Consider the following 25558-nt stretch of genomic DNA (forward strand, 5'->3'; position numbering starts at 1 on the left):
TCTAAAAGTTGATTAAATGTGCATTCAGTAATACTTTGTTACTGTTGTGCCAATATAGTAGTTGTCTTAGACTTAAAGACACCTGGAAAAGTGGATACAGCATTAATCAGAAATAATATGTTTTGATTATCGAAGCTATTGTAGAAATACTCTGGTCACAGTTATCCATTATTCAGTGAGTCCAATCTTTCTCCCTACCCTCTTTAATTAACATCCTCTCTCTCCTGAACTTAAAGTGTGCTGTTATAATAGTAATAATAATAATAATATTAAAAAGGCCCTGACTGTGTCAGGCATTACTGATTGCCTGGTGAATAAATCTATTCGCTACATATACACATGCTTACTTGTTGGAGTCTCTGTCATGCCTCAATCCTATTCCACCTCTCTCAAAACTACTTTACTGTCTATACTCCACTTTCCTAATAAAATAAAGACAAACAGATTGAAAAAATAACAAAAGATTAAATAAATCATTGTGCTATAATTAATTGACACACACTGAGACCACAGAATAAAGACAAGACTAAATTTAGTGCTGAGAACATGCTTTATTGAATCATTAATACTCAAGGAGGTTGCATATATAGATAATACTACAATTCTACATAAAATCAAACCAAAGTGCAGGGCATTTAGATACTAAATCATTTCTTTCCCATTGCACAGCAGGTGGAGTTGCTGTGGCACACTTTCTTGATGTTTGCCCAACAACTGACAAGGTGAATTCTAAAGCTAACACACAAACACACAATGCTTCAAAGCAATCCTCCAAGAGGAGGCTCTGCTTCTGCAAGGAAGTACAAGATATACTTTCCTTATTGGCCAGGAGATGTTAATTTTGAAAGTTTATTCAAGCAGTCCCTTGCCAGAAACAAAGCACATTAAAAATTTTTGCTCATAAAGTGCAGGCCGCTCGCACCTTGAGCTTGTCATTAAAATGGTGGTATGACATAGTCAGTCTGAACACAAGGCCTAGTCGCCCTGCTTACATGAGGGTAAAATGCAAACAGCACTCAAGGCCTTACGTTCAAGTAACAATGCATAAGAGTATGCTTATAATATCACTGCACGTGTAAACATGCAGGTATAACTTAGTCTCTTAGATTTAGTGTTAACGTCAACAGGGAGCCTTCTCTACCTGTTGAGGCAATCTTAAGACTTCAACTTATTGTTGAGGCACAGAGTTTAGTTTCAGGTTTATCAAGGTATTCGTTCCATGTGAAACTTTCTCCTGATAAACATTTAGTTCCATTTGTTTCAGTTAATATTGTTATAAATAACAATTCATACATTTTCCATAACCGTTAAATTCGGCTATATACATTATGTACATGTCACAGAAAAATGGATCAAAATCCTAAGTCATAATTATCCAATATGGCATATTTTATAATAACTTTAGACTTTAGTCTAGATTGGCATAAATTAATGTCAAGTTTGGTATAAAAATAGTTTATATTTACAGGAACAGATATCCAGGTATTTATCAAGACTTTTTCTCCGCTCATTTAATAAATACAAAAGTCGCTTAATAAAGGAAGGGGTGGGGGTAGAAATTATGGCTTTACTTTGATCGAATGCTGATGGTAACAGTTGCCATGTCAGATCCATGCTCATTGGACAGTTTGAGTGTGTATGTCCCAGCATCACTCTCTTTCACACCAGTGATGATGAGTGTGGTTAGGTCCTCTGTTGTCTCGATATGGAACCTACTGCTTTCTTCCTCGCCAGGCAGTTTCTTTCCACCACGTGACCACTCAATACGAGGTACTGGCTCTCCAGAGAAAGCACAGGCCACTGTTAGAACCTTTCCAGTTTCTATGCTGATATCTTCAGGAAGAGCTTCAATTCTTGGAGCTAAGCCTATGAAATAAATGTATTTAAAATGATATTCATCCATATTACAACATTATTTAAAAAATTGGTATTCATGATTGGTTTTAATCAAATTGATCCTTACCTTGAGCACTGTGGAGGGCTGCTCTAATTGAAGATTCTTCAACATGTGAATGACTTGACATTATACTACTTGAGCTCATTGCATATGCTGACTCCGATGTCATAGAGGACATGCTAGACATTGACATAGTTTCAAATTTCATCTCAGCCATTGAAGAACTGCTGAAGGATGCCTCTTGCATTGTGCTCTCCATTTGGATGGATTTAGAAGAAAAGCTTTCATGCACACTGCTAACAGCTGCACTGTCCCTCTTAAGAATCATTTCGCTTCCCCCACATATTTGGGATGACATGGATTCTGGGAAAAAAATAAATAAATAAATAAATAAAGCTTTTACATAAAGCACTGGCACTGAGAAGAATGGACATCAAGATTTTAAATGGATGAGAATTTATGCAAAAGGACATGTACCTTGAACTGCCATTTGTGTAGCCACGAATGCAGTTACTTTTGTGTAGATTGCTTGGAACACTTGACCAACAAAAGAGAATGATGTTCTTGACACTGCTCCTCCTTCACTTATGATTTCACAGGAGTATTCCCCTTGGTCACTCTCGGAGACATCAGATATATAGAGACAGCAAGTTCCATCTGCAGATGAATGAATCTGGAACCGACTACTTTGACTCAGTTTTCTGCTATCCTTGTACCACACAACTTCTCTTACTGAGCTCTCTGCAACAAAGATCATCTTAATTTTGTCTTCATATGCTTCAGCTTTGAGTTGCTGAATGATCTTTGGTGGTACTTCCTTTGAGGGGGTTGGGGATTTCACTGTAAGTGGAGATTTAACTCTTTTAGGTGACATGATCGGCTCAGGAGATTTGACTGTTGGTGGGGATTTGGCTCTCTGAGGTTCAGGAGACTTAAGTCCTGTAGGGGATTTAACTCTCAGAGGGGATGCAACTGGCTCAGGAGACTTAATTGGAGGTGGGGATTTTACCCTGGGAGGTGAAGCTATAGGCTCAGGAGACTTCAGAGCTGTTGGAGACTTTACTCTTTGAGGGGTGGTTGGTTCAGGAGACTTAATAGGAGGTGGAGACTTTACCCTCTGAAGAGAGGCAGCTGGCTCTGGTGACTTCAATTTCAATGGGGATTTGACACCCTCTGGAGATTTAATTCGAGGTTCAGGAGATTTAACACCAGTGGGTTCTGGTGATTTAATTTGGGGTTCTGGAGACTTCACTGAGGGAACAGGAGACTTTACCGAAGGCTCTGGAGACTTTACCGATGGCACTGGTGATTTCACAGAGGGCTCTGGGGACTTTACTGATGGCACTGGGGATTTCACAGAGGGCTCTGGGGACTTTACTGATGGCACTGGGGATTTCACAGAGGGCTCTGGAGACTTTACTGATGGCACTGGAGATACAACTGATGTCTCTGGAGATTTAACTGATGGCACTGGAGATGTCACTGAGGGTTCTGGTGGCTTCACTTGTGTAGGTATACCTTCCTCTTTAATTATTTGTTTATGAATACTTAAGGTAAACCTTGCCTCTTGCTTTCCTTCTGAATTTTCTACAACTACAGTGTAACTGCCTTCATCTGAATACACAACTGATGAAATTTCAAATGTAGACTTATATTGTGTTGTAGACACATGGATACGGTGTGAAGAGACAATTGTTCTTCCCTCATGCATCCATGTGACACTTGGTGCTGGCTCTCCATCAATATCACAGACAAATCGTGCAGAGTCACCCTCAGATACAGTCAGAGACTGTGGTTTTGTGAGTATTTTGGCTGAAAGAGTAGCTTTCACTTTCTTTACTGAAATTTCAGATGTTGTTTCTGATTCTTTTATCTTTGATGTTGTATGCCTTTCAGAGGATGAATATGAAGCTGATGATAGGTATTCAGCGGACGCATATCTAATTGGAGATGATGCAAGCTTCTGCGATTCATACTTTTCAAAGGCAGAAACTTCACGTCTCTCTGTCAATTTAGTTTTGGTTTCTTTGATCTCCAAGTGAGTTCTTGAGGCAGAGGAAGCTCTGATTGTTGTTGAATGATAACAATCAGTTTTTGTTATATCAGGTACAAATGGTGTTGGAGCCTCTTCATCTCGACGTCTTGAAGAGTACGTAGTAAATGCTCCACCTGAAACATCAAGAGTTCCATAGTCTGATGCCTCACCCTTTGAATTTGTGCAGACGACACGGTATGTGCCACTGTCCTCTTCCTGACAGTCATTAATCTGAAGAGACAGGACCCCACTCATATTTGTGAACTGGTATTTGCTGCTCTCTTGTATTTGTTGTCCATTATGGAACCACTGGATATCAGCATCTGGCTTTGATTGAACATTCAATGTGAATTTAGTGTTTTGTCCACATGGTACACGGTGAGAACGCATTCTTACTGTGATACGTGGAGTATGGTCAAGACTGAAGGGCTGTTGTGTCACAACCTGGTACTTGCGCTCAGATTTGAGAGCTGCTTTTCTTGCTTCATATCTAGACATGATGTCAAATCTTGCAGACCTTTCAAATCTAGAGGAGGATCTGGAAGATCTTCTCTCAGTTGACACAGGACTTGGTGATCGAGGACGTGTCCTCTCAGGGGTGGGTGATCTTCTTTCAATAATTTCAACTTCAGCCTCTGTTGAGATGCGGGCACGAGGTTGTCTGATGAGTTCAGAGACAGGACGCATCAGTTCAATGTATGTTGGAGACAATGATCTCCTCCTCCTCATGAAATATGAAATGGGAGGAGGAGAGCCCCGAGCTTGCTCAGTTGTTGTTACATGTTTTGTCTCTACGCGTCTCACTTCAGCTTTGTGAACAGGTCTGGGTGAGGCATGATGCAGTGCAGACAGCTCAAAGCGCACGGGGCTTCCACTGGGTGGGGAGGCAGAGAAGCCAAGTTCAAGTTCTTCTTCAAGCTCTTGCCTTTCTTTTTCAGTTCTCTTCATTGTCAGATAGTCCTCACCCTCGAGGAGCTCCTCATCTGAAAGATCTCCTAGTGAGCGTCTTCTCAGTCTGAATGATGCCTCTGACTCAGGGGATGGTGATCTTCTTGCTGGTCGAACAGTTTCTAAATCATCTAGTGTAAGTTTAGGAATGCGCCACTTTGGTCTGTACTGGTCAGTTATTCTAGGCAGTGGCATGACATAAAATTGCTCCCATCTGGAAAGACGAATACGCCTCTGTCTCTTCTGGACAATTCTTTCCATTCTCTCAGGAATCTCATACTGGTCACGTAGTTTCTTGTACCATTTCATGTCAGATAGGGGCACAAAGTGTTTGATCAACTTATCTTCACTGAGAACAGTTGGATCATATGCACGAGCATCAGGGATTTCATAAGGCATACGTATCTTCTTCTCTTCCTCTTTTATTTTCTTTAGTTCTTGATCCTCTTTAACAGAGATGTCAAACTCACCCTGCACATTTTTGGTGCTGAATGCAGGTTTATATAATTCAGCAGCTTCCTTCAAAGCTTCCTGTGCTACAGGGTTAAGTGTAACAACCTCTGCTGTTGAGAACTGTTGTGCCATTTTCAGTGTCTTTTCTATTTGGTTCCTTACATACGTCTGCCTCTCTTCCTCACTCTTGAACTCCCTCCTTGTGTATGTTAGGCGTTCAACTTTGAGAGAAGCTTGACAACTTGCTGATCCAGCTGTATTTGTTGCAGTGACTCTGTATGTGCCTGAATCCTCTGTGAGGGTTTCTCTGATATGTAGAACATGATGTTCTACATCCTCTTGAATGACTTCAACTTGTGGTCTGAACTCAAGAGGTTTCCCATTTTTCTCCCATTTCAGAGTTGGAGCAGGGGTTCCTGATACTCTTAAGTCAAAGCGGACGCTTTGACCCTCAACACACTCAATATTAGCTAAGAGACGTTTGAACATTGGTCTCATATTGTCCTCAGCAACAACATGTGGTGTTACAGTGAGACGGGCCTTGCAACTGTCCTCACCAAACTTGTTGTTTGCTACAACAGTGTATTCAGCATCATCACTGAGATCAACATTGTGTATCATGAGTTGATAAAGACCCTTGTCACTTGTGAATGTGTATTTTGTAGGATCTGGTTTGATCCTGTGCCCGGCCTTTAACCATGTTACACTTGGCTCTGGATGGACTGTAATTGTTACACCAAAGCGCACATCTTCACCAATGTATGCTGCACGGTTGTACAATGGCAAAGTAAACTCTGGAGGCCTCTGCAAAATTTTTGTTTTGTCAATTCTACGCCTTGGTTTCTTGAGCGAGCGTCCCAGATAGTATTCTCGGTAGGACCTAACTGTCTCAACAAACAACTCAGCATATGCACTATCCTCCCTGTCTTCACAGACAACCTTGCATCTATAAAATCCATCGTCACATTCTTCAATGTCTTTAACATAGATGCTAGCAACTCCATTAGCATAACTGATTTCATATTTGTGGCTTGCAGTCAGTTTGCGGGAACCAAAGTACCAGGTCACTTCGGTGTTTCTGTTGTAGTTCTCAATGCAGCACACAAACCTGATATGTCCTCCCTCTTCAGCAGAGCAATGCATGACAGGACCCGCTCTCAAGCCTTGTTCAGGATGTCCAACTTTCACTCTGCCAATGGAAACATTTCTCTGGTTTCTGTAGCCACCACCATAGGCAACACGTGCTGCTGAAATAACAGTGCTCCATTCCTTTTTCACCAGTGATTGGTAGTATCTTCTGTGTCTCAAAGTCTTGATGACCTTTGAACTAACATGTTCCAATTTCATCTTGAGCCAAGGGTGCTCCAAAGCTTCAGAGGCAGTCATACGTAGCTTGCGGTCTTTAGTCAACAGTCTGTCGACAAAGTCCATACCTTCAAGGCTGGTCTCTTTAAAGGCTTCACTGTCAAACACATACTCTGCACTTGAAATGTGCTCAACCATTTTCTGGTGTGATTCAGCAGCAAATGGATTAAGTCCACTAAGGAGGACATATGCAAGAACACCTACAGACCACATGTCAGTGGCAGTGGTGACAAAATCACTGTTGTGGATTTCAGGTGCACAGTACTCAGGGGCAGTAAACTGAATCCTGATGTTTTCTCCAGGTGTAAGCAACCTTGCTTGACCCATATCAATGATCTTGATTGTATTGCTCTTCCTTGTAGAATAAACAATGTTATCAGGTCTGATATCAAAATGACAGTAGTTGTGACTGTGCAAGAACTTAAGGGCTCCACACACTTGTCTCATATACCGAACAATTTCTTGCTCTGTGAGGTCAAAGTTAGTACCAAGACGCTCAAAGATGTCCATACCAGATATGAATTCATAGATAAGGACGTATTCTTCCAGGCTATCAAAGGATTCATGAAGATAAACAATGTTTTTATGTCTTGCAATATTGAGTGTCTCAATTTCTCTTGCAACCAGTTCTCGATCAGCACCTTTAACTTTGATGAATTTTGCCAAGAATGTCTTCTTGGAGCTAATTTCCACACAGCGATGTACAATTCCAAACTGTCCATTTCGTGCAAGTTCCTCAGAGACTGTGTACAGAGATGGCAAAAGTTTGACTTTTGAATGTGGTGCCTCCTCCTTTGTAATCTCTCTTGTTTCATCCACTTCCTCATCATAGTTTCGAATTGCTAACTTGTCTTCTTTTGTTGTCACAGGATCAGTTGGCACAGATGGACCACTCAAGCCGAAATGGTTTTCTGCAATCACACGGAACTGGTATTTTGTTTTGCCAAAGAGACTCATCACGGTGTATTGGGTCTCAGATGTCTGAGCAACACGAATCCATCTGTCTCCAGTGGTAGGGCACTTTTCTATAATGTAATTGATAATTTCACTTCCACCATCATTTCCAGGACTCCAAGTGAGGGTGAGTGTATCTCTGCCAATATCACTGACTTTAACATCTTTTGGTGGATCAGGGACATCAGCAACAGCAAGTTCAACTGTCTGTTTATCCACACCAAATCGATTTTTGGCACAAATGATGTAGTAGCCAGAATCCTTCCTTTGTACTCCCTTTAGGAACACCAGGGAGGTGAAAGATCTTGTGATAATTACTTGATGGTAAGCTGTATTATTAATCATCTCTTGTCCCTTTTGCCAAGTCACAACAGGATCAGGTTTGCCACTAATGGGAATCTTGATGGTAACCACTTCACCACGAATGGCATGAACAGCTCCCATGCCTTGGAGATGTAATGGCAAGTAAATCTTGGCAGGAACTAGAAAATAATAAAATAAATAAATAAAAAAAACAATCATAAGACAAAAGAGAAGTGCTGCAGGATTATAATACAGCAGTGCTGCAGGATTAAAAAATATACAGATATTGGTTTTAGAAAAGTGCTCAGGTTGAATAGACTTCTGTTCAAAACAAACAATTAGAAATACTTACCCTCAACCTCCAGGTTCATACTTTTTGAGATTGATCCAAGCTGATTAGTAGCTCTAATTTGGTAAACAGCTGCATCATTCTCATCAGCATTGCTGATAACAATTTGGAAATAACCTCCCTTGAATTCTTGGACCTTTGTTTTCTCTCCATCAGGTAAAATTTCTTTGCCGTTCTTGTACCATTTAACCACTGGCATGGGATGTCCGATAACCTTTGTGACAAATGTTGCAGTTGCCCTGTATTTGACACACATGTCTCTCAATTCTTCCTTGAAGAATGGGGCACGGAGAGCTGTATCCGATTTTGGAATGACTGGTTCTGAAATCTCACTCCAGTCACTCTCTCCACCAATATTTTCACATTTGACACGGAATTCATATTCAAAACCTTCAAGAAGGCCTTTAACAGTGTAAGATGTCTCATGGATTTCTTCTGTAGTAACTGCAATCCATTTGTTCTGTTTTTTCTCTCTTTTTTCAAGGTAATAGTTTTTAATTTTGGCACCTCCATCATTGGTTGGTGCTTTCCAAGAAACAACACATGAATCCTTTGTTACAGAAGAAACAAATGGCTTTTGTGGGACTCCAGGTTTCTCTGTTTTAGGAAATAAAGAGGAATAAATTTGATAGATAAATTAATAAATAGATTTGACAATGTATATTTTGTTTATTTATTTTAAAAATATATATATTTTTTAGACTGTTCAAGAGCACTAATCCATGAAACTTACCAAATGGACTCTTGATAATGACAACAGATGGAATCTCAAGAGGTTCACTTATTCCATACTGATTCTGTGCAGAAACCCGGAAGTAATATCCAGCACTCTCAATAAGGTTTGGAACACGGCATGTGGTTCCTGAGATAGCTGATGACACAAGATGCCATTGTTCACCCTCTTTTGCTTCACTTTTCTCTACAATGTAATTCGTGATCATTGATCCACCATCATCCTTGGGTGGTTTCCAGCTAATGATCACAGAACTCTTCAAGAGAGCATCAACAACAATTGGTCCTTCAGGTATTACAGGTTTATCTGGAAAGACAGGGACAGTATTTGTTACATTTTCCAACATATTTTCATGGAAAACATGTCTATTGCCAGTAAGGTATTTATCTTTTATTAAAAACAGGCTTCAATTTACCTTGGATTTCAACACGGAGAACAGTATCCACTGTGCCAAATTTGTTGCTCATTTGCACTTTATATCTTCCAGCATTTGTCTTACGCTGGACATTTCTGATAACTAAGTGAGTGTAACTTTCTGTGTTTTCAATTATGACATTCTCAGATGGATTGAGAGGCTTCTTGCCATAGAACCACATGATTTGTGGAATAGGGCGACCAATGTAAACGACATGGAGACGTAGGCTTGTTCCACAACCTGCATAGTATTTCTCCTTCAATGGGAATCCAGGATGGAATTGTGGTGCAGCCTGCAATAGGAGCTTGCCACTGGTCTCAATTTCACCTGCCTCATTGATAGCTCTGCATGTGTACAAGCCTTCATCTTCTTGCTCATCTGTGAATACTGTTAGAGAGTGATTTCGTCCATCAGAGCTCATCTTGTACTTTCGGCTCTGGATCAACTCCTTTCCATATCTATACCATTTGATTTCAGGAAGAGGTCTTCCAATAATTTGGCATGCCATTGTTCCAGATTCTCCTAGTTTAGTGGTAATTTCTTTGATTTCCTCTTTCAGGCATGGAGCCTCTCCGACTAGAGGATAAATTGAACATGTTAGTCACTTTGCATACTTTGTGAATGTCGGTGTCAGAAAAAAATCGAAGTAACATTTTATTAACGTACCACTCAGTTTGGTTTTAATGCCCATTGCTGTTCTTCTTGGTCTACTTAGTCCAGCTTCATTTTCAGCAAGCACTCTGAACTCGTACTCTGTAGCTTCCATGAGTCCTCCCATGGTAAACTGTCTGTCCTTTGAACGCTCTTTGTTGCATTTCTTCCAGGCACTTTCACCTGCTTGCCTGTATTCAATCCAGTACCCAAGGATCTCTTTTCCACCATCAGATTCAGGACGTAACCAGTGAATGGTTATGCTGTCCTTGGTTATAGAGATGATGTCAAACTCACCGGGTTGGCCTGGCTTATCTGTTGAAAACAGAGAATAGTTTAAGCATGTAAAAGTACTTTGTATACTTTTTCTTAAGGCAAATTATTAACTTGTTTGGAAGGGAGAGGGGGAGGGTTACATACCAAATGGATCTTTGCACACAACTGACTCGGATACAGGTCCAGGCTCACTTTGACCAACATCATTTTGAGCAATCACACGGAACTGGTACTCTGCATCAGGGATGAGACCAGTGAGAGTATACATTGTCGTTGTGATATGAGTCTTGTTATGACGCACCCACTTCTCAGTGGAAACCTCTCTTCTCTCAACATAGTATCCAGTTACACGAGATCCACCATCATCCTTTGGCCTTGACCAGGATAGGCCAACCGTGGTCTTTGTAACATCCATGATTTCTGGAGGGAAACTAGGAGGTTCTGGTGGACCTTTATGCAAAACAAACAACACAATACAATAATTATTGTTATTTACAATAATTTAAAAGGGGTTATTAAGAAAGATGTTAAAAATAGCAATCATAAAAATGCTTACAAAGAGGAGTCTTTGGTGTAACAGATTCGTCAGATTTCAGGGATTTGCTTATGCCAAATTGGTTCTCTGCTGTAACCTTGAAGTGATATTCAACATTTTCCTTCAGTCCCTTGACCACAAGGGATGTATCGACCACACGTGAGTCAACAGTACACCAAGCTGCTTTAGGCACCTCTCGCCTCTCCACAATGTAACCAAAGATATCAGAGCCTCCATCATCTGAGGGTGGTCTCCAGCTCACTCTGACTGAACGTGCCTGAATATCATCAAATTCAAGAGGACCCTCAGGTGGATCTGGGCGCCCAATAACTTTAACCTTAATATAGACAGCCTTCTTTCCACATTTGTTTTCCAACACAAGGTCATAGGTGCCAGTGTCGTCTCTATGGGCTTCCTTAATCACAAGCTCAGTACGTTCTTCACTGGTTGCAATCATAGCTCTGTGAGAATTGTCACGACCTTCCTTTGTCCACTTGCATGTTGGGAAGGGTTTGCCCTTGATGGGCACAGATAGCCTGATGACACCACCTTGTCTGACAACATAGCCTTCCTGGTAGATTTTATCCAGCTCAAAATCAGGATATTCTGAAAACAAAATACAGTTTTTACAAAACAAATATGTACTGCCATATACATATATGACAGAATGATATATATATTCTTATTCTCATTATTATGTATTTAATCTTACCAAGCATTTCTGTAACTTTGACCACTCCTGGAATCTCAGCTGGTTCTCCAGCTCCACCAGCATTACATGCCATCACACGGAACTTGTATTCAGCTCCCTGAGGCATGTGTGTCAGAGTGTATTCACAAATCTTTGTTGGTGTTGTGTTGCATTTTGTCCATTCAACCTGGTCAACCTTCTGCATCTCAATTAGATAGCCAGTTATAGCGGCACCTCCCTCTTCCTCCGGAGGACACCAAGCAAGTGAAACTGATGTTCTTGTGGTATCTGTGACTCTTGGGTTCAGTGGAATACCAGGAGGCTCTGTTTAAGAGGAAAATTGAACACATTGGTCATGTTTGTTCTACTGACAATTTGATTTACTTACATATATATCCTTCGTACATACCGATAGGATCCATTGCAATAGTTGGTTTAGAGTTTGCACTTGGTTTTCCAGAGCCTCTAGAGTTGATTGCTGTAACTCTATATTCATATTCAAGACCCTCTATAAGTCCTGTGGCTCTGTATCTTGTCATGGTCACTGTATTCTTATTTATACGAATCCATCTGTCAGATCCAGCCTCTTTCTGCTCAATGATGTAGCCAGCAATAGTAGAACCACCATTATCCTCGGGTGGTGACCAAGTAAGTGTCATGCCATCATGAGACACATCAAGTATTTCAGGTGTGCTTGGTGCTCCAGGTACAGCTAGAAAAGAAAGAGATTAATTCAATACATTTATTTTTTAAATAAATTAAATGTAAATAGATATAGAAAACATCAGAGGTAGAAAAAACATACTTTTGGCACTCTTGCACTCAACAACTTCAGATTGCAAGAACCCGCCAATTCCAAAACGATTTGTTGCAGCAACACGGAATACATATTCAGTTCCTTCCGCAAGTCTTGTAAATTTGAACACGGGTCTTGTGACAGATTCAGACACTGGCATCCATCCAGGTCGATGCGCATCCCGCTGCTCAACAATGTAACCACTGACATTCGCACCTCCATCTTTCAGTGGTGGTTCCCAGCTGCAGGTCACTGATGTGGCATCAACCTCATCAATTTTCATAGGCCCAACAGATACTCCAGGTTTGTCTAGGGATGAAATACATTTGGTAAATTTCAAAAACACTTTATATGTAGCTACAAAAAAACTGTAGGGAAAAGTAAATTGTTTCTCACCAAGAATGATAACTTTGATGACCTCAGTTACTGTTCCAGTGACATTTTTCACCTCAAGAGTGTAGTCACCAGTATCATCAATTGTGGTTTCACGGACTGTCAGTTTAGTAAATTTAGCAGTTGTCTCAATCTTGATGCGGTCAAGCTTGTCCTTCATCTTGACTCCACCAAAGAACCATGAACACACTGGTGCAGGTCTACCTTTAATGGGAATGTTGAGCACAATTGGCTTACCAGCTGGCACATTGACAATCTTTTGTGGGATGCCAGTCAAGTCAATCTTTGGCATGACTGTAATGAAAAGAGAAATAACAATAATGAAAGTTTGAAACAAACAATAAATAATATAAAACATTTATTAATTACTGCTTTCCTCATATTATACAGTAGTTTTTAATGATATCTTACCTTTCTGTTCCTGTATTGTTACAGGTGTCATGAGATCTCTGGGCTCACTGACACCTCTGCTATTTTCAGCTCTGATTCTGAAGAGATATTGCTCATTTTCATTCAGTGAGACAATTGTGTGCTGTAGCACAGATGGTTTTGCATTAGCGACATTCATCCAGCGGTCACTTTCAGTTTTACAGGCTTCAATAACATAGCCAGAAAGTCTGCTGCCACCATCATGAAGTGGTTTTTCCCATCCAAGAATGACAGTAGATTTTGTGGTATCAATTACATACAGATCTTGAGGAACAGATGGAACTTCACAAACCAATACTGGATCAGTAATTTCACAAGGTTCTCCAATACCATATATGTTCTCAGGCAAGACCCTAAAGAAGTACTGTGTTCCTTCTTCCAGTCCAGGGATTCTGTATAATGTCTTCTTGCATTCTGTTGTAACTGTTTTGTAAGATTTCATTGAAGCTTCACGCTTCTCAATTATGTAGTTGTTGATGTGAGCACCTCCATCAACAGTAGGCACATCCCATGTGATTACAACAGACTCTTTTGTGTAATCTTTAACATTTACTGCACCACATGGTCCAGGAGTATCTACAAGATAATTTTTAAACAGCTTTAAGCTTGTGTTGCTCTAAGTTACATATGGTTTATTTAATTTTAGTGAATGCACAGTATTCATTATTAATTGCAGAAATTTACTCACCATAAACCTTGACAAGAATGGTAACTATTTTCTTGCCAGATGGATTTTCTGCCTCAATTGTGTATTTTCCAGCATCGTAACGATGAACCTTCTCAACTATTAAAGTTGTAGTGTTTTCTGTAGTATCTATTAATCCACGGGATTGTAGGTCAATTCCAGGCTTTCTCCAGGTAACAACTGGTGCAGGTCTTCCAGTTGTAGTTACATGAAGACGTAAAGTGTTGCCAGCTCTGATGCAAACAGTCTTCTTCAGTTCGTCAGGTAGCTCAATATCAGGAATTTCTGAGAGCATAGCAATAACAAATTTCATTCATTATATCCACATCAAAAAACAGGCCTTTAGGAGCTTTAATAGCTTGATGGTGGCTAACTAACCATGTAGACTTTTTAAAAAATCTTACCGACTCTTTCTGAAGGTGCAGCCTCAATACTGCCTTCACTGAACTCTCCAGTACCCATAGCATTGACTGCAGCCACTCTGAAGCTGTACTTTTTGTTACTTGCCAGACCAGCTACTGTGTACTGAGTACTTGTCAGTATCTTCTGTGTGGCTCTATACCATTGCTCTGTTCCCTCCTCCAGAATTTCAACAACATAGCCTGTGACATCGGATCCACCATCATACATTGGTCGTGTCCATGTTATACTAATACTGTGCTTTGTGGTGTCTGTAACACGAGGAACTGATGGTGGAGCTGGGGTATCTGTAAAATTAGAAGGCAGGTTAGGCATGTTACTATTTTTCTGTGTTTAAGATTTTATTAAGGCATACAGGTCAGTGTTACTTACATGTTGGGTCTCTACAGTGAGCGTACTGAGATGCATCACTTGGAACACTGGTGCCAGCAGCATTGACAGCTGCAACACGGAACTGATAATCACTACCCTCAAGGAGACCAGTGATTTTGAGGCGTGTATCATAAATGGTGTAGGTTTTGTTCACTCTTGTCCATCTAACACTACTCTTCTCACGTTTATCCACAAGGTAGTTTTTGATTTCACTTCCGCCATCACTCTCTGGCTTCAGCCACTCAATAATGACATGTTCTTTTCCAACAGCAGTAATCTCTGGTGCTTCCGGAGGTGATGGAACAGCTATAATGTAAATTACAAACATATATTAATACATTACCCTTGTTACTGTAGGTAAACTATAATTATTAATGGAAACATACTTACTGTAAGCATTTCTTGCAATCACTGGTTCAGACTCTAAGGGTACACCAGGCCCATACTTATTTACACCTCTGACACGGAAAATGTACTCATTGTTCTTGATCAGTTTTGTGCTGACACAAGACAGAGACTTGCATTCAGCTTCCATGATGGCCCAGTTGAGTCTGCTGGTCTCACGTCTTTCAACAATATAGTGAGTGACACGATCTCCACCATCCTCCATTGGCATCTTCCAGGAAACTGTGCATTTCTCTTCTGTGACCCTGCTAATTGTTATTGTACCCTCAGGTGGACCAGGTGTATCTTAAATATAAAAGATTTTCTCATGAAATATACAGCCAATAAAAGGTATTTTGAATGAAACAGTATGTGATTTATTCCATTCTTACCAAGTACTTTAACATTGACAGCAGCTGTTTTGATTCCACTTGCATTCTTCACGGTAAGGATGTATCTTCCAGTATCATTTCTATTACATGACTTAATGATCGCCATCGCTCTTGTACTTGTGTATGTCAGTGAGTATTTCTCTCCGAGTTCCAGCTCCTTGTCACCCTTGGCCCAAAAAACCTTAGGCTCTGGTTTTCCACCAACAGCAGCATCAAGAACCAGGTCTGATTCTGCTCTAATAGTGATCGTCTCACCCACAAGTTTACTATCCAGCTCAGCCTTTGGTGGTGCTGAAATAAATAAATAAAATGCATTAACAGATATTCATAATAGTAGATATGTGTGTCTAAATATGCATCAATTAAGCAAACCATCTTACTATATTCATCTTTGCATGTGATAAGTCCTGTTGATTCAGATGGCATGCTGTGGACTCCAGCACCATTTCTGGCAATAACACGGAATTCATACTGCTCTCCCTCACTGAGTGATGTAATAGTAAAGAAGTTGTCTGTGATTGTAGTGTAGTTGCACTTCAACCAACGAGCTTCTTCATTATCACTTAATGCCTTGCGGTCAACCACATATCCAACAATCTTGCTGCCACCATCATTGAATGGTATAGACCATCTAATAGACACTGACGTCTTGGTTACATCATAAACATCTGGTTTGCCAGGTGGATCTGAAAATACAGACAAAAACACTTGATTAATATTAATTATCATGAATAAAAACAATACATATGAATGACAGTAGAAAGTAACAAAAAAACCTACCAACTGGATTTAGAGCCAGTACTGGTCTTGATGGTTCACTTGCTTTACTCAAACCAGCGATGTTCATTGCATATACTCTGAACTGATACTCGAGGCCCTCAATAAGGTTAGAGACCTTGTAGTGACACTCAAGGCAAGGAATCTTGTTCTCCCTCACCCACAGAATGGTATTACGCTCCTTTTTCTCAATCCAGTATCCACTTACTTGGCTTCCACCATCATGATATGGCACATCCCAGCGGATAGAAATTGCATTAGCAGACACTGAAACTACATCTGGGCGAGTTGGTGGGCTTGGTGAGACTGAAAACAGAAATGTAACACTTATCAGATTGAAAACAACAAAAATAAATACAGCAGTGTTCATGCTCTATTTCATCAAATCAATAAAAAGTTGTATAAAGTATTAAATACTCACTGAATGGATGCTCAGCAACAATAGCTTGAGATTCAATAGACTTGCTAACACCAAACTTGTTCTCAGCACAGACTCTGAAAGTGTACTCCATGTACTTTGTGAGATGAGTTACTTTGATGGTGGTCCGTTTCACACTTGAATTCACAACCTGCCATTTTGTGGAGCCAGACTCACGTTTCTCAACAATATAATTGGTTATGTCTGTTCCACCATCATCTGCAGATTCTCCCCAAGTCAATACACAGGATTCTGATGATATTCCTGAAATTTCAACAGGTCCAGTTGGTGGGACTGGTCTACCAATGACATTGACAGTGACAGTGAATGTTTTTGATCCGGCTACATTTTCAAGTGTGAGATAGTACTTTCCACTGTCGCCTCTCTTGGCATCCTTAACCAGTAGAGTTGTTCTGTCTTTAGAAATCTTAATCGACACTCTGTCTGTTTCTTTAAGTTTCATTTCTTCAAGCTTCCATGTTACCTTGGGGGCTGGTCTGCCACTGATTGGAATATCAATTGCAAAGGAATTTCCAGTTTTGCAAGTGATGAGCTGTTTATCTATGCCACTGAGGTCCGCTGTTGGCTCTATACGTGGCTCCTTTATAATGACAGAGGCTAGGGCATCTCGTGGCTGACTAATGCCAGCATCATTCTGAGCCTTAACACGGAACTCATATTCTGTGTTCTCAACCAAGCCTTCAAGAACCATTTTTAAAGATTTGGTTTGACCACCTACAACCCAGTGATCAGAACCCTTCTTTCTAGTCTCAACAATGTATCCAGTAATGCGGCTTCCACCATCATGCTCAGGCTTCATCCATACTAAACTGGCTGTTGAGGATGTAGTATCAATGACATCCAGTCGCTTAGGAGGTGCAGGTTCTTCTGTGGCTATAATAGGTTCCGTCATTTCAAATGGCTCACCTTTGCCATACTGATTTTCAGCAATAACCCGGAAGAAATATGCTACACCAATATCAAGGTTGGCCACTCTCAATATTTGACGTGTACACTTTTCACTGACCTCTTGCCAACTTAACCGACTTGCCTCTCGCTTTTCAACAATGTAGTGATGAACACGTGCACCTCCATCATTGGATGGTGCATCCCACATGAGTGTCAGAGCACCTCTTGTTACATCCTTGAATGAGAGAGGTCCAGGAGGGCCAGGTGTGTCCAACACTTTGACTGTTAATGTAATGGCTTTACGACCACTGTTGTTTTCAAGAGAGAGTGTATACTTGCCAGCATCATACCTGGTGCAATTTTCAATTATCAAAGTGCTGAATGTGTCTGTGGTATTAATATCCACCATTACACCAAGATCTCCGTCTGCCTTTGTCCATGTGGCAAGTGGGGCTGGTTTTCCACAGAAGGGAATATGAAGTGTAACTGTTCCGCCGCTCTTCACAACATGTGTCTGCTTGAAGTTTGCATCTATATCAATTTCAGGTGAGGTCAGTCTATCAACTGCTTGAACTACATTTGGAGTCTCAGAGAATTCTCCCTTGCCAGCACCATTGACTGCACACACACGGAATTTATATTCTTCACCAGGTTCTAACTCTGTTACTGCGTAATGTGTGTGGATGCAAGTCTGGTTGTTGACTCTGTGCCATTCCTCAAGGCTTGCCTTGCACATCTCAATAATGTAACCAATGATTTCCATACCACCGTCAAACACTGGTTTGGTCCATTCCAAGGTAACAGACATCTTGGTGGAATCAATGACCTTCACCAGAGTTGGAGCACTGGGTGCACTTGTTGGTTCTCTGCATTTGAACAATCTGGATGTACCACTTGCAGGTCCAATTCCAGCACCATTTTCAGCCATAACACGGAATTCATATTCATTTCCTTCTGTAAGGTTTGTTACTCTATGCCTAAGCTCAGATATTGGTCTCTTTGCAGAAACCTTCACCCATCTTAAGCTCTTCTTTTCTCGTCTTTCAAGAATGTATTGCTTAATCTCATTTCCACCATCATGTCTTGGTCTTGTCCAGCATAGAGTGATACTGTTTCCTGTCACATGGGTGCAGTCAGGTGTTCCAGGAGCATCTGGTACCGCTGTGAGATATCAAAAATGTGTTAAAGTACAAAAAAATAACAGGTACTAAATTAACAAATGATTGGATCAAGAACAAATATTTTTACTTACTGTATTGCATCTGAGCAATGATTGGATCAGACTCTAGTGGCTTGCCCACACCAAATTTATTGGCAGCAGATACACGGAACTGATATTCATTGCCTTTAATCAGTTTTGTGGCATTAAAGGAGCAGGCTTCACACTTGGATGTTACAAGTGCCCAAGAAATTCTGGAAGTCTCACGCTTCTCAATTACATAATTAGTGATAGGTGCACAACCATCATTTTCAGGTGGGCTCCACCAAAGAGTTGCTTTCTCTGCAGATATATTTGTGAAGCGAAGCGGGCCCTCAGGTGGTCCAGGGGTATCTGAATAACACAGAGTGAAAATAAGCAATGACCAAATCCAGAACAGCTTTATTAAAACTGAGTCAAAACTGATTTTAGATCATACCTTGTACTCTGACAAGAACATCCACTTTTGTTGTGCCTGAACTGTTCTTGGCCTCAACTGTGTAGATACCACGGTCATTGCGGTCAGCTTCTCTGATGAACAGTGAGCTTGATCCAATAACAGTTGTGATGTCAACCAGCATTTTATCAACTTCCTTTCCATCTTTATACCATGTGACTTGAGGTACAGGGCGTCCACTTATACTGCAGTTGAGTTTAATATTTTCTCCTGCCTTGATGGTGAGGGCCTTCTCAGCTTCAAACTGAATCTCAGGGATAACTGAAAAGAAAAAAAAAGTTAGATTATTTAACATATTTAATATAGAACAATATCTATTGAATGATGCCTTTGTATGTACATACCACTTTCATCCTTGGTCATGATGTAGCCAGATGACTGAGAAGGTGGACTAACTGTTCCGACAGCATTCCTGGCAATTACCCTAAATTCAAAGCGATCACCAGCAGCAAGACCTGTTACAGTAAACTGACATTCGCTGATGTCAATGAAATTGCATCTCAACCAACGTGCTCTTCCTTGACGCCTTTCAACACTGTATGCCACAATCCTACTGCCTCCATCACGCTTCGGTGGTTCCCACTGAAGTGTTACAGAGTCTCTAGTAACATCAATGCAGTTAGGTGTGCCTGGAGGATCTAAAGAAGAAAAAATAAGATATTTTGAAGAAAAGAATAGAAAAGAAAAGAAGGAATTTTGGCAAAAAAGGTGAATACTGTAGAGCAATTAAAACCATAAGCATTAAAAAAAAAAGATTATCATAGACGAATATGACCATAAAGACAATACTAAGACTTACCAACAGGGGAGATTGCCAGTTTGTGCTTGCTCTGTTCACTAACTGGACTCATTCCAGCATTGTTTTGTGCATAAACTCTGAATGAATACTCCAGACCTTCAATAAGTCCAATGACTCTGTATTCTCTTCCAGAGATAACACTGGAATTCACTTTCATCCACAATAAGCTGTTCCTGTCTTTTTTCTCAAGATGGTATCCAGTGATTGGAGAACCGCCATCAAATCCTGGGGCTTCCCACTGAACAGTCATGCCATCACTTGTAACATTGAATACTACAGGTTTTCCTGGTGAACCTGGTGGCTTGTATTGGTGTTCAGCAACCACATCTAATGAGGTTAGAGGCTCGCTCATTCCATATTTGTTCTCTGCACGCACCCTAAATTGGTATTCAGTACCCTTAACCAAATTTGGTATCTTGAATGTGGTCCTGACCACACTAGAGCAAATCATCTTCCATGCTGCTTGAGATTTCTCTCGCTTTTCTACACTATAGCAGGTGACCTCGCCTCCACCGTTGTCCTGGGGTTCATCCCATGAGATGATAATACTCTGGGCTTTAATTTCATCAAAACGAATTGGACCTATAGGCTGAGAGGGTGGCCCAAGTGTAATGACTTTAATGTCAAAGAAGTTCTTGACAAGTTTACTATCAAGTACCAAGGTGTATTTTCCTGCATTCTCCTTTCTTGCATTTCTTACAATGAGACTTGCCTTGTTCTCTGTTTGCCTGAAACGAACTTGTTCACTTTCCTTGAGTGGCACGTCATCTTTCATCCACTGAATCGTTGGTTTAGGTTTACCCTTGTAGGGCAAATCAATATTCACATTTTGTCCAATGCGAACACTTAATTCTGAATTAGGATAGTCAATAAGGTTTGCCTCAGGTGGTATAAGGAGTTCCTTTACAGTGATGGGTCCAATTTGAGAGAAGTCACTGCGACCCTTCTCATTTTTTGCGAATACTCTAAAGTAAACTTCTGAAAGTTCTTTAAGGTGAGTTACCTCATACTGGCAACGCCTGCACGTACCACCAATACTCCAAGCTTCCTCTTCCTTTGTTTTCTTCTCAATAATGTACTCAGAAATGTGACTGCCACCATCATGATCAGGCTTTGTCCACGCCAACGATACAGATGTATTAGTTGAGTCCACCAGTACAAGGTCTTTTACAGCACCAGGCATCTCGGTTGCTCTTACAGGCTGTGCAGTCTCACAAGGATCACCAACACCATATTCATTTTCAGCAGAAACACGGAAGAAATAGTACATTTCTTCAGACAGACCATCAACCCTGTAGGTTGTATTGGCACATTCATTTGTCACAATGGTGAATGCCTTCATTTTAGCATCCTTCTTTTCAACAACGTAGTTTGTGATTGGAGAGCCACCATCTATATAGGGTGGTTCCCAGCTCAAAGTGAGTTTACCTCGTGTCACATTCTTCACTATCAACCTATTACAAGCAGATGGTGTGTCTAATACTTTAACAGACACTGTGATGGTTTTTGGCTCTCCAACCCCATTTTCAATTTCAAGAAGATATTTGCCAGTGTCATCCCTTGTGACCTTTGGAATTATGAGTGTAGTTGAGTATTCTGTGTTTCTGATGGCATATCTTGCATCACCACTAATGTTTTTGTCTCCCTTTCTCCATGTTACATTTGGAGCAGGTCTACCCTTAAGAGGGATTACAATCTCCACATCTCTACCAGCCTTTGCTATGTACTGAGTTGACATTGAGATGTCAAGATCCACATCCGCCTCCTCTGTTAAAATTAAGGAGAAACATATTTGATCAGATTCACAGTATCATAATTAAACAATTTCTTTATTGTTTTAGACAGTTAGAAAATACAAACCCAGAATATCTTTGGCTTGCATTGGCTGCACCATCTCAATTGAACGTCCAGTTCCAACACAATTAACAGCAGAGACACGGAAGAAGTAGTACACTCCAGGTTTCAAGTGGGACACAACAAACTCAGTTGTTCTTACTTCTCCTTTAGAACTTATAGTGCCCCATTCTGTCTCATCTGCCATTCTTTGTTCAACAACATAACTTGTAATTTCGCTGCCACCATCATAGACAGGCTTGACCCATCCAAGGGTAATAGATGTCTTTGTTGAATCAACAACTCTGAGCTTGGTTGGCTCACTTGGTGGATCTAAAATAACAATTAAGAGTATATAACAAATTCTGTTTTAAATATCAATGCACACTTTGCACAAATGTATATCCACATTCTGGAAAATAAAGCAATAAAAAGAAATAACAAAATAAGCTCACCAATTGGGTCATAAGCTTTGTAAAAGATGGACACATCAGAATATGGACCTGCTCCAGCTTTGTTGATTGCACAGACACGATACTGAAATTCATTTCCTTCTGTGAGGTTGCTGACTTTCTGTCTGGTATCACGAATTGGATCTTTAATAACCTTGAACCACTGTAGACTTTTCTTCTCCCTCTTCTCTAAGTAATATCCATCAATGTCACTGCCACCATCTAAACTTGGCCTTTCCCATACCACAGTCATTGTTGACCTGGTAATCATAGTGACTTGGGGTTTAGAAGGCCGACTAGGAGGAACTATGGGGGAAAATGAAGCATTAAATTACATTAGATAACATATTTAATAATAATAATAATAATAATAATAATAATAAAAAAAACATTTTTATTACTAAAAATTCTCCTTACCAAAGGAATTCTCTGCAATTACTGGTCTAGATTCCAGAGGATCTCCAACTCCATATTTGTTTACACCACGAACACGGAATATGTATTCATTGCCCTTAATTAGCCTTGGGACTGTGACAATGCAGTCTTCTAGTTTTTCTGAGATAATGGACCACAAAATTCTGCTTGTTTCACGTTTCTCCACAATGTAGTGGGTAACCATTGCTCCACCTTCATCAGCTGGAGGATCCCACATGATAGTCATAGTATCTGCTGTGACTTTCTTGAACTGTATCTCTCCATCAGGGGGTCCTGGCTTGTCTAATGAAAGTGAGCAAACATTCAACCAAAATTGTTCAAATTAGGGCTAATTAATGCATCACACATATATTTGTATAGCTGTTTTCATGATACATATTGTTTCAAACAAGCTTTACAAAAAAATTATTTTTCTACAATTAAGAGTGATCCGTTATCAGAGGTGACTGTGTCCATGTGGCAGAAATGTACAATTCTTATCAAAATCATGCAGTTAGTTAACATCACATATTAATTTAAGCAGAAGCAATGAACACATTAAAGCAATGATTACATGATGTGGATGAGGTATTCAGTAATAAACTTTGCAACATACCTTGGACAAGTACTCTGACAGCAGCATATGCTGAGCCTAAAGAGTTCTTGATCTTGAGTTCATATGTTCCACTATTCAAACGGCTGGCTTCCCTGATTGAGATGCATGCAGACACAGTGGCGTTGGAAATGGAAATCTGAGCTCCAGACTCAAGCTCTTTTCCATCCTTGTACCATTCAATTGTTGGTTGAGGTTTAGCAATAATACCAATTTTAAGCTGAACTGTAGCACCTGCTTTATATTTCACAACATCAAGATATTCTGGAGGAAGTTCAATCTCAGGGGCACCATATGTATCCACACATGTGACTGGTCCAACAGTTGCTGATGGGTTACTAATGGAGCCAACTGCATTCTTAGCCATGACCCTGAATTCATAAGATTCATTCTGAGTCAAGCCTGATACAGTAAACTTTGTGTCAGTAACATTTGTCAAATTAGCTTTTGACCATCTGCCTTTTGGACCATCTTTCCTTTCAATCAAATATCCAGTCATTTTACTTCCTCCATCATATGAGGGTTTCTCCCAGGAAAGGCTAATGGAACTCTTTGTGATATCAGTCACTCTAAGGTTGTTTGGAGGTTCTGTGGGGAAAAAACAGCGGCAATTAATGTTAATGTTTCCATTGGATTAAACAAAAAGAAAACTACAATTATCAATACTAATGGATTAAGCACATGTAACGATCAATTTACAGAAAACTAAATGCTTACCACAAGCATCAATTGCAAGCACAGGATCTGAGGGCTTGCTAACTGGACCAATGCCAGCAGCATTTTCAGCTGCAGCCTTGAACTCATAGATCAGACCAGCATTCACGTTTGATACTTTGAAGTGTGTAGCACGGATAACAGTTGTGTTAACTTTCTGCCAAAGAATGCTGTTTCTGTCTTTCATCTGAAGGTGATATCCAAAGACATGGCTTCCACCATCTGAAGATGGCTCCTTCCAGTTAACAGTAATACTTTCCTTTGTTACAGCTGATACCCATGGTTGTGAAGGTGCCACAGGGAGTGCTGAAATTAAATAGAATAGGTTTTCATAAATGCGCATAGATAGATTTGTATTTACCAATTTGTAGCTTATGCTGTAGAGATTAATTTTACTCACTGTATGGAAGACTGACTGTAACAGTTGGTGAATCAATGTGGTCACTGATGCCAAAACGATTCTCAGCCCTGATTCTAAACTGGTACTCAACTCCATTAATCAGCTTCATGATCTTGATTGTGCACCGTGCAACAGCAGATGAGACTTCTATCCAGTTTGCAGTAGTGGTCTCACGTTTGAAAACAATGTAGTTGGTGATTGGGCTACCACCATCATAAGCAGGAGGCAACCATTTTAGACTGACACTGTCTTCTGTGACATCACACATTTCAACAGGACCAACTGGTGGGCTTGGTCTGTCAAGGACCACAATATTCACAAAAGACTTTGTGGTTCCACTGGAGTTGGAGGCCATGATATCATATCTGCCTGCGTCTGAAGCAACACTCTCACGCAAAGAAATTATAAGGGAGTCAGTTGTCACATCAGAGTTGAATCTCATGGTTGACTTTAGAACCTGTCCATCCTTAGATAGGGATACTTTTGGTAGTGGTTTACCAGTGAGGGGGATCTCAATCTTGAGATTTGAACCTGCCTTAACATAGGCAGTGTTGTGTTGGAAGTCCTTCATGTTAATTTCAGGTGCCTCTGTTGATTAAAGAAAGCAACAAGAATATATAATAATTTAACATCATGTAAAACTAATCAATCAAACATTGTGTATGTTTAAAAATAAAACATCATTAATAAATAACTTGCCCAGCTGATCTTTTACAAGCACAGGTAAAACCATGTCCTTGGGGTCGCTAAGTCCAGCATGGTTTTCAGCCCGAACTCTGAAGTAGTATTCAGCATTTTCTCTCAATCCATAGACAACAAAGTGAGTTGATTTGGTGGAACCACACTTTATCCATTTTTGTTGTCCTTTTTCAAGAGCCTCAACCAGGTAATTTGTAATTCTGCTACCTCCGTCATGTTCTGGTTTAAGCCATGCTAGTGAGACACTGTCTTTTGTGACATCAGTGACTCCAAGCTTGGGTGGTGGACTTGGTTTTTCTAAAAATTAAAAGTATCACATAAGCAAAAAATATGTATCAAAGATTTGAATTAATCAAATAAATGTGCTACAGAAAATATACAACAAAATAATTTTATTTT

At 40.2% G+C, this 25558-nt stretch overlaps 1 protein-coding gene across 1 annotated transcript in view; it reads right to left on the reverse strand.

Moving 5' to 3' along the window:
• Positions 1–531: 531 nt before the first annotated feature.
• The window catches only part of ttn.2 (titin, tandem duplicate 2), a 163180-nt gene continuing 138153 nt past the window's right edge, over positions 532–25558 (reverse strand). The window contains exons 162-194 of the mRNA XM_016520236.1: positions 25160–25456; positions 24461–25048; positions 24064–24366; positions 23350–23934; positions 22737–23036; positions 22323–22625; positions 21895–22200; positions 20035–21801; positions 19580–19873; positions 19218–19496; positions 18833–19132; positions 16675–18741; positions 16257–16559; positions 15857–16162; positions 15477–15767; positions 15091–15390; positions 14701–15006; positions 14313–14615; positions 13912–14193; positions 13206–13799; positions 12798–13088; positions 12411–12710; positions 12015–12317; positions 11627–11929; positions 10936–11520; positions 10524–10829; positions 10119–10418; positions 9453–10028; positions 9038–9343; positions 8308–8901; positions 2375–8134; positions 1964–2260; positions 532–1866 (exon numbers count right to left, since the gene is read on the reverse strand). Of these exons, the coding sequence (XP_016375722.1) occupies positions 1568–1866; positions 1964–2260; positions 2375–8134; positions 8308–8901; positions 9038–9343; positions 9453–10028; positions 10119–10418; positions 10524–10829; positions 10936–11520; positions 11627–11929; positions 12015–12317; positions 12411–12710; positions 12798–13088; positions 13206–13799; positions 13912–14193; positions 14313–14615; positions 14701–15006; positions 15091–15390; positions 15477–15767; positions 15857–16162; positions 16257–16559; positions 16675–18741; positions 18833–19132; positions 19218–19496; positions 19580–19873; positions 20035–21801; positions 21895–22200; positions 22323–22625; positions 22737–23036; positions 23350–23934; positions 24064–24366; positions 24461–25048; positions 25160–25456 (20294 nt within the window). The 3' untranslated portion in view covers positions 532–1567. The remainder of the gene's footprint in view (positions 1867–1963; positions 2261–2374; positions 8135–8307; positions 8902–9037; positions 9344–9452; positions 10029–10118; positions 10419–10523; positions 10830–10935; positions 11521–11626; positions 11930–12014; positions 12318–12410; positions 12711–12797; positions 13089–13205; positions 13800–13911; positions 14194–14312; positions 14616–14700; positions 15007–15090; positions 15391–15476; positions 15768–15856; positions 16163–16256; positions 16560–16674; positions 18742–18832; positions 19133–19217; positions 19497–19579; positions 19874–20034; positions 21802–21894; positions 22201–22322; positions 22626–22736; positions 23037–23349; positions 23935–24063; positions 24367–24460; positions 25049–25159; positions 25457–25558) is intronic.

This window comes from Sinocyclocheilus rhinocerous, unplaced genomic scaffold (genome assembly GCF_001515625.1).
Source record: "Sinocyclocheilus rhinocerous isolate Xijiao unplaced genomic scaffold, SAMN03320098_v1.1 scaffold449, whole genome shotgun sequence".
Taxonomy (NCBI): Eukaryota; Metazoa; Chordata; class Actinopteri; order Cypriniformes; family Cyprinidae; genus Sinocyclocheilus; species Sinocyclocheilus rhinocerous.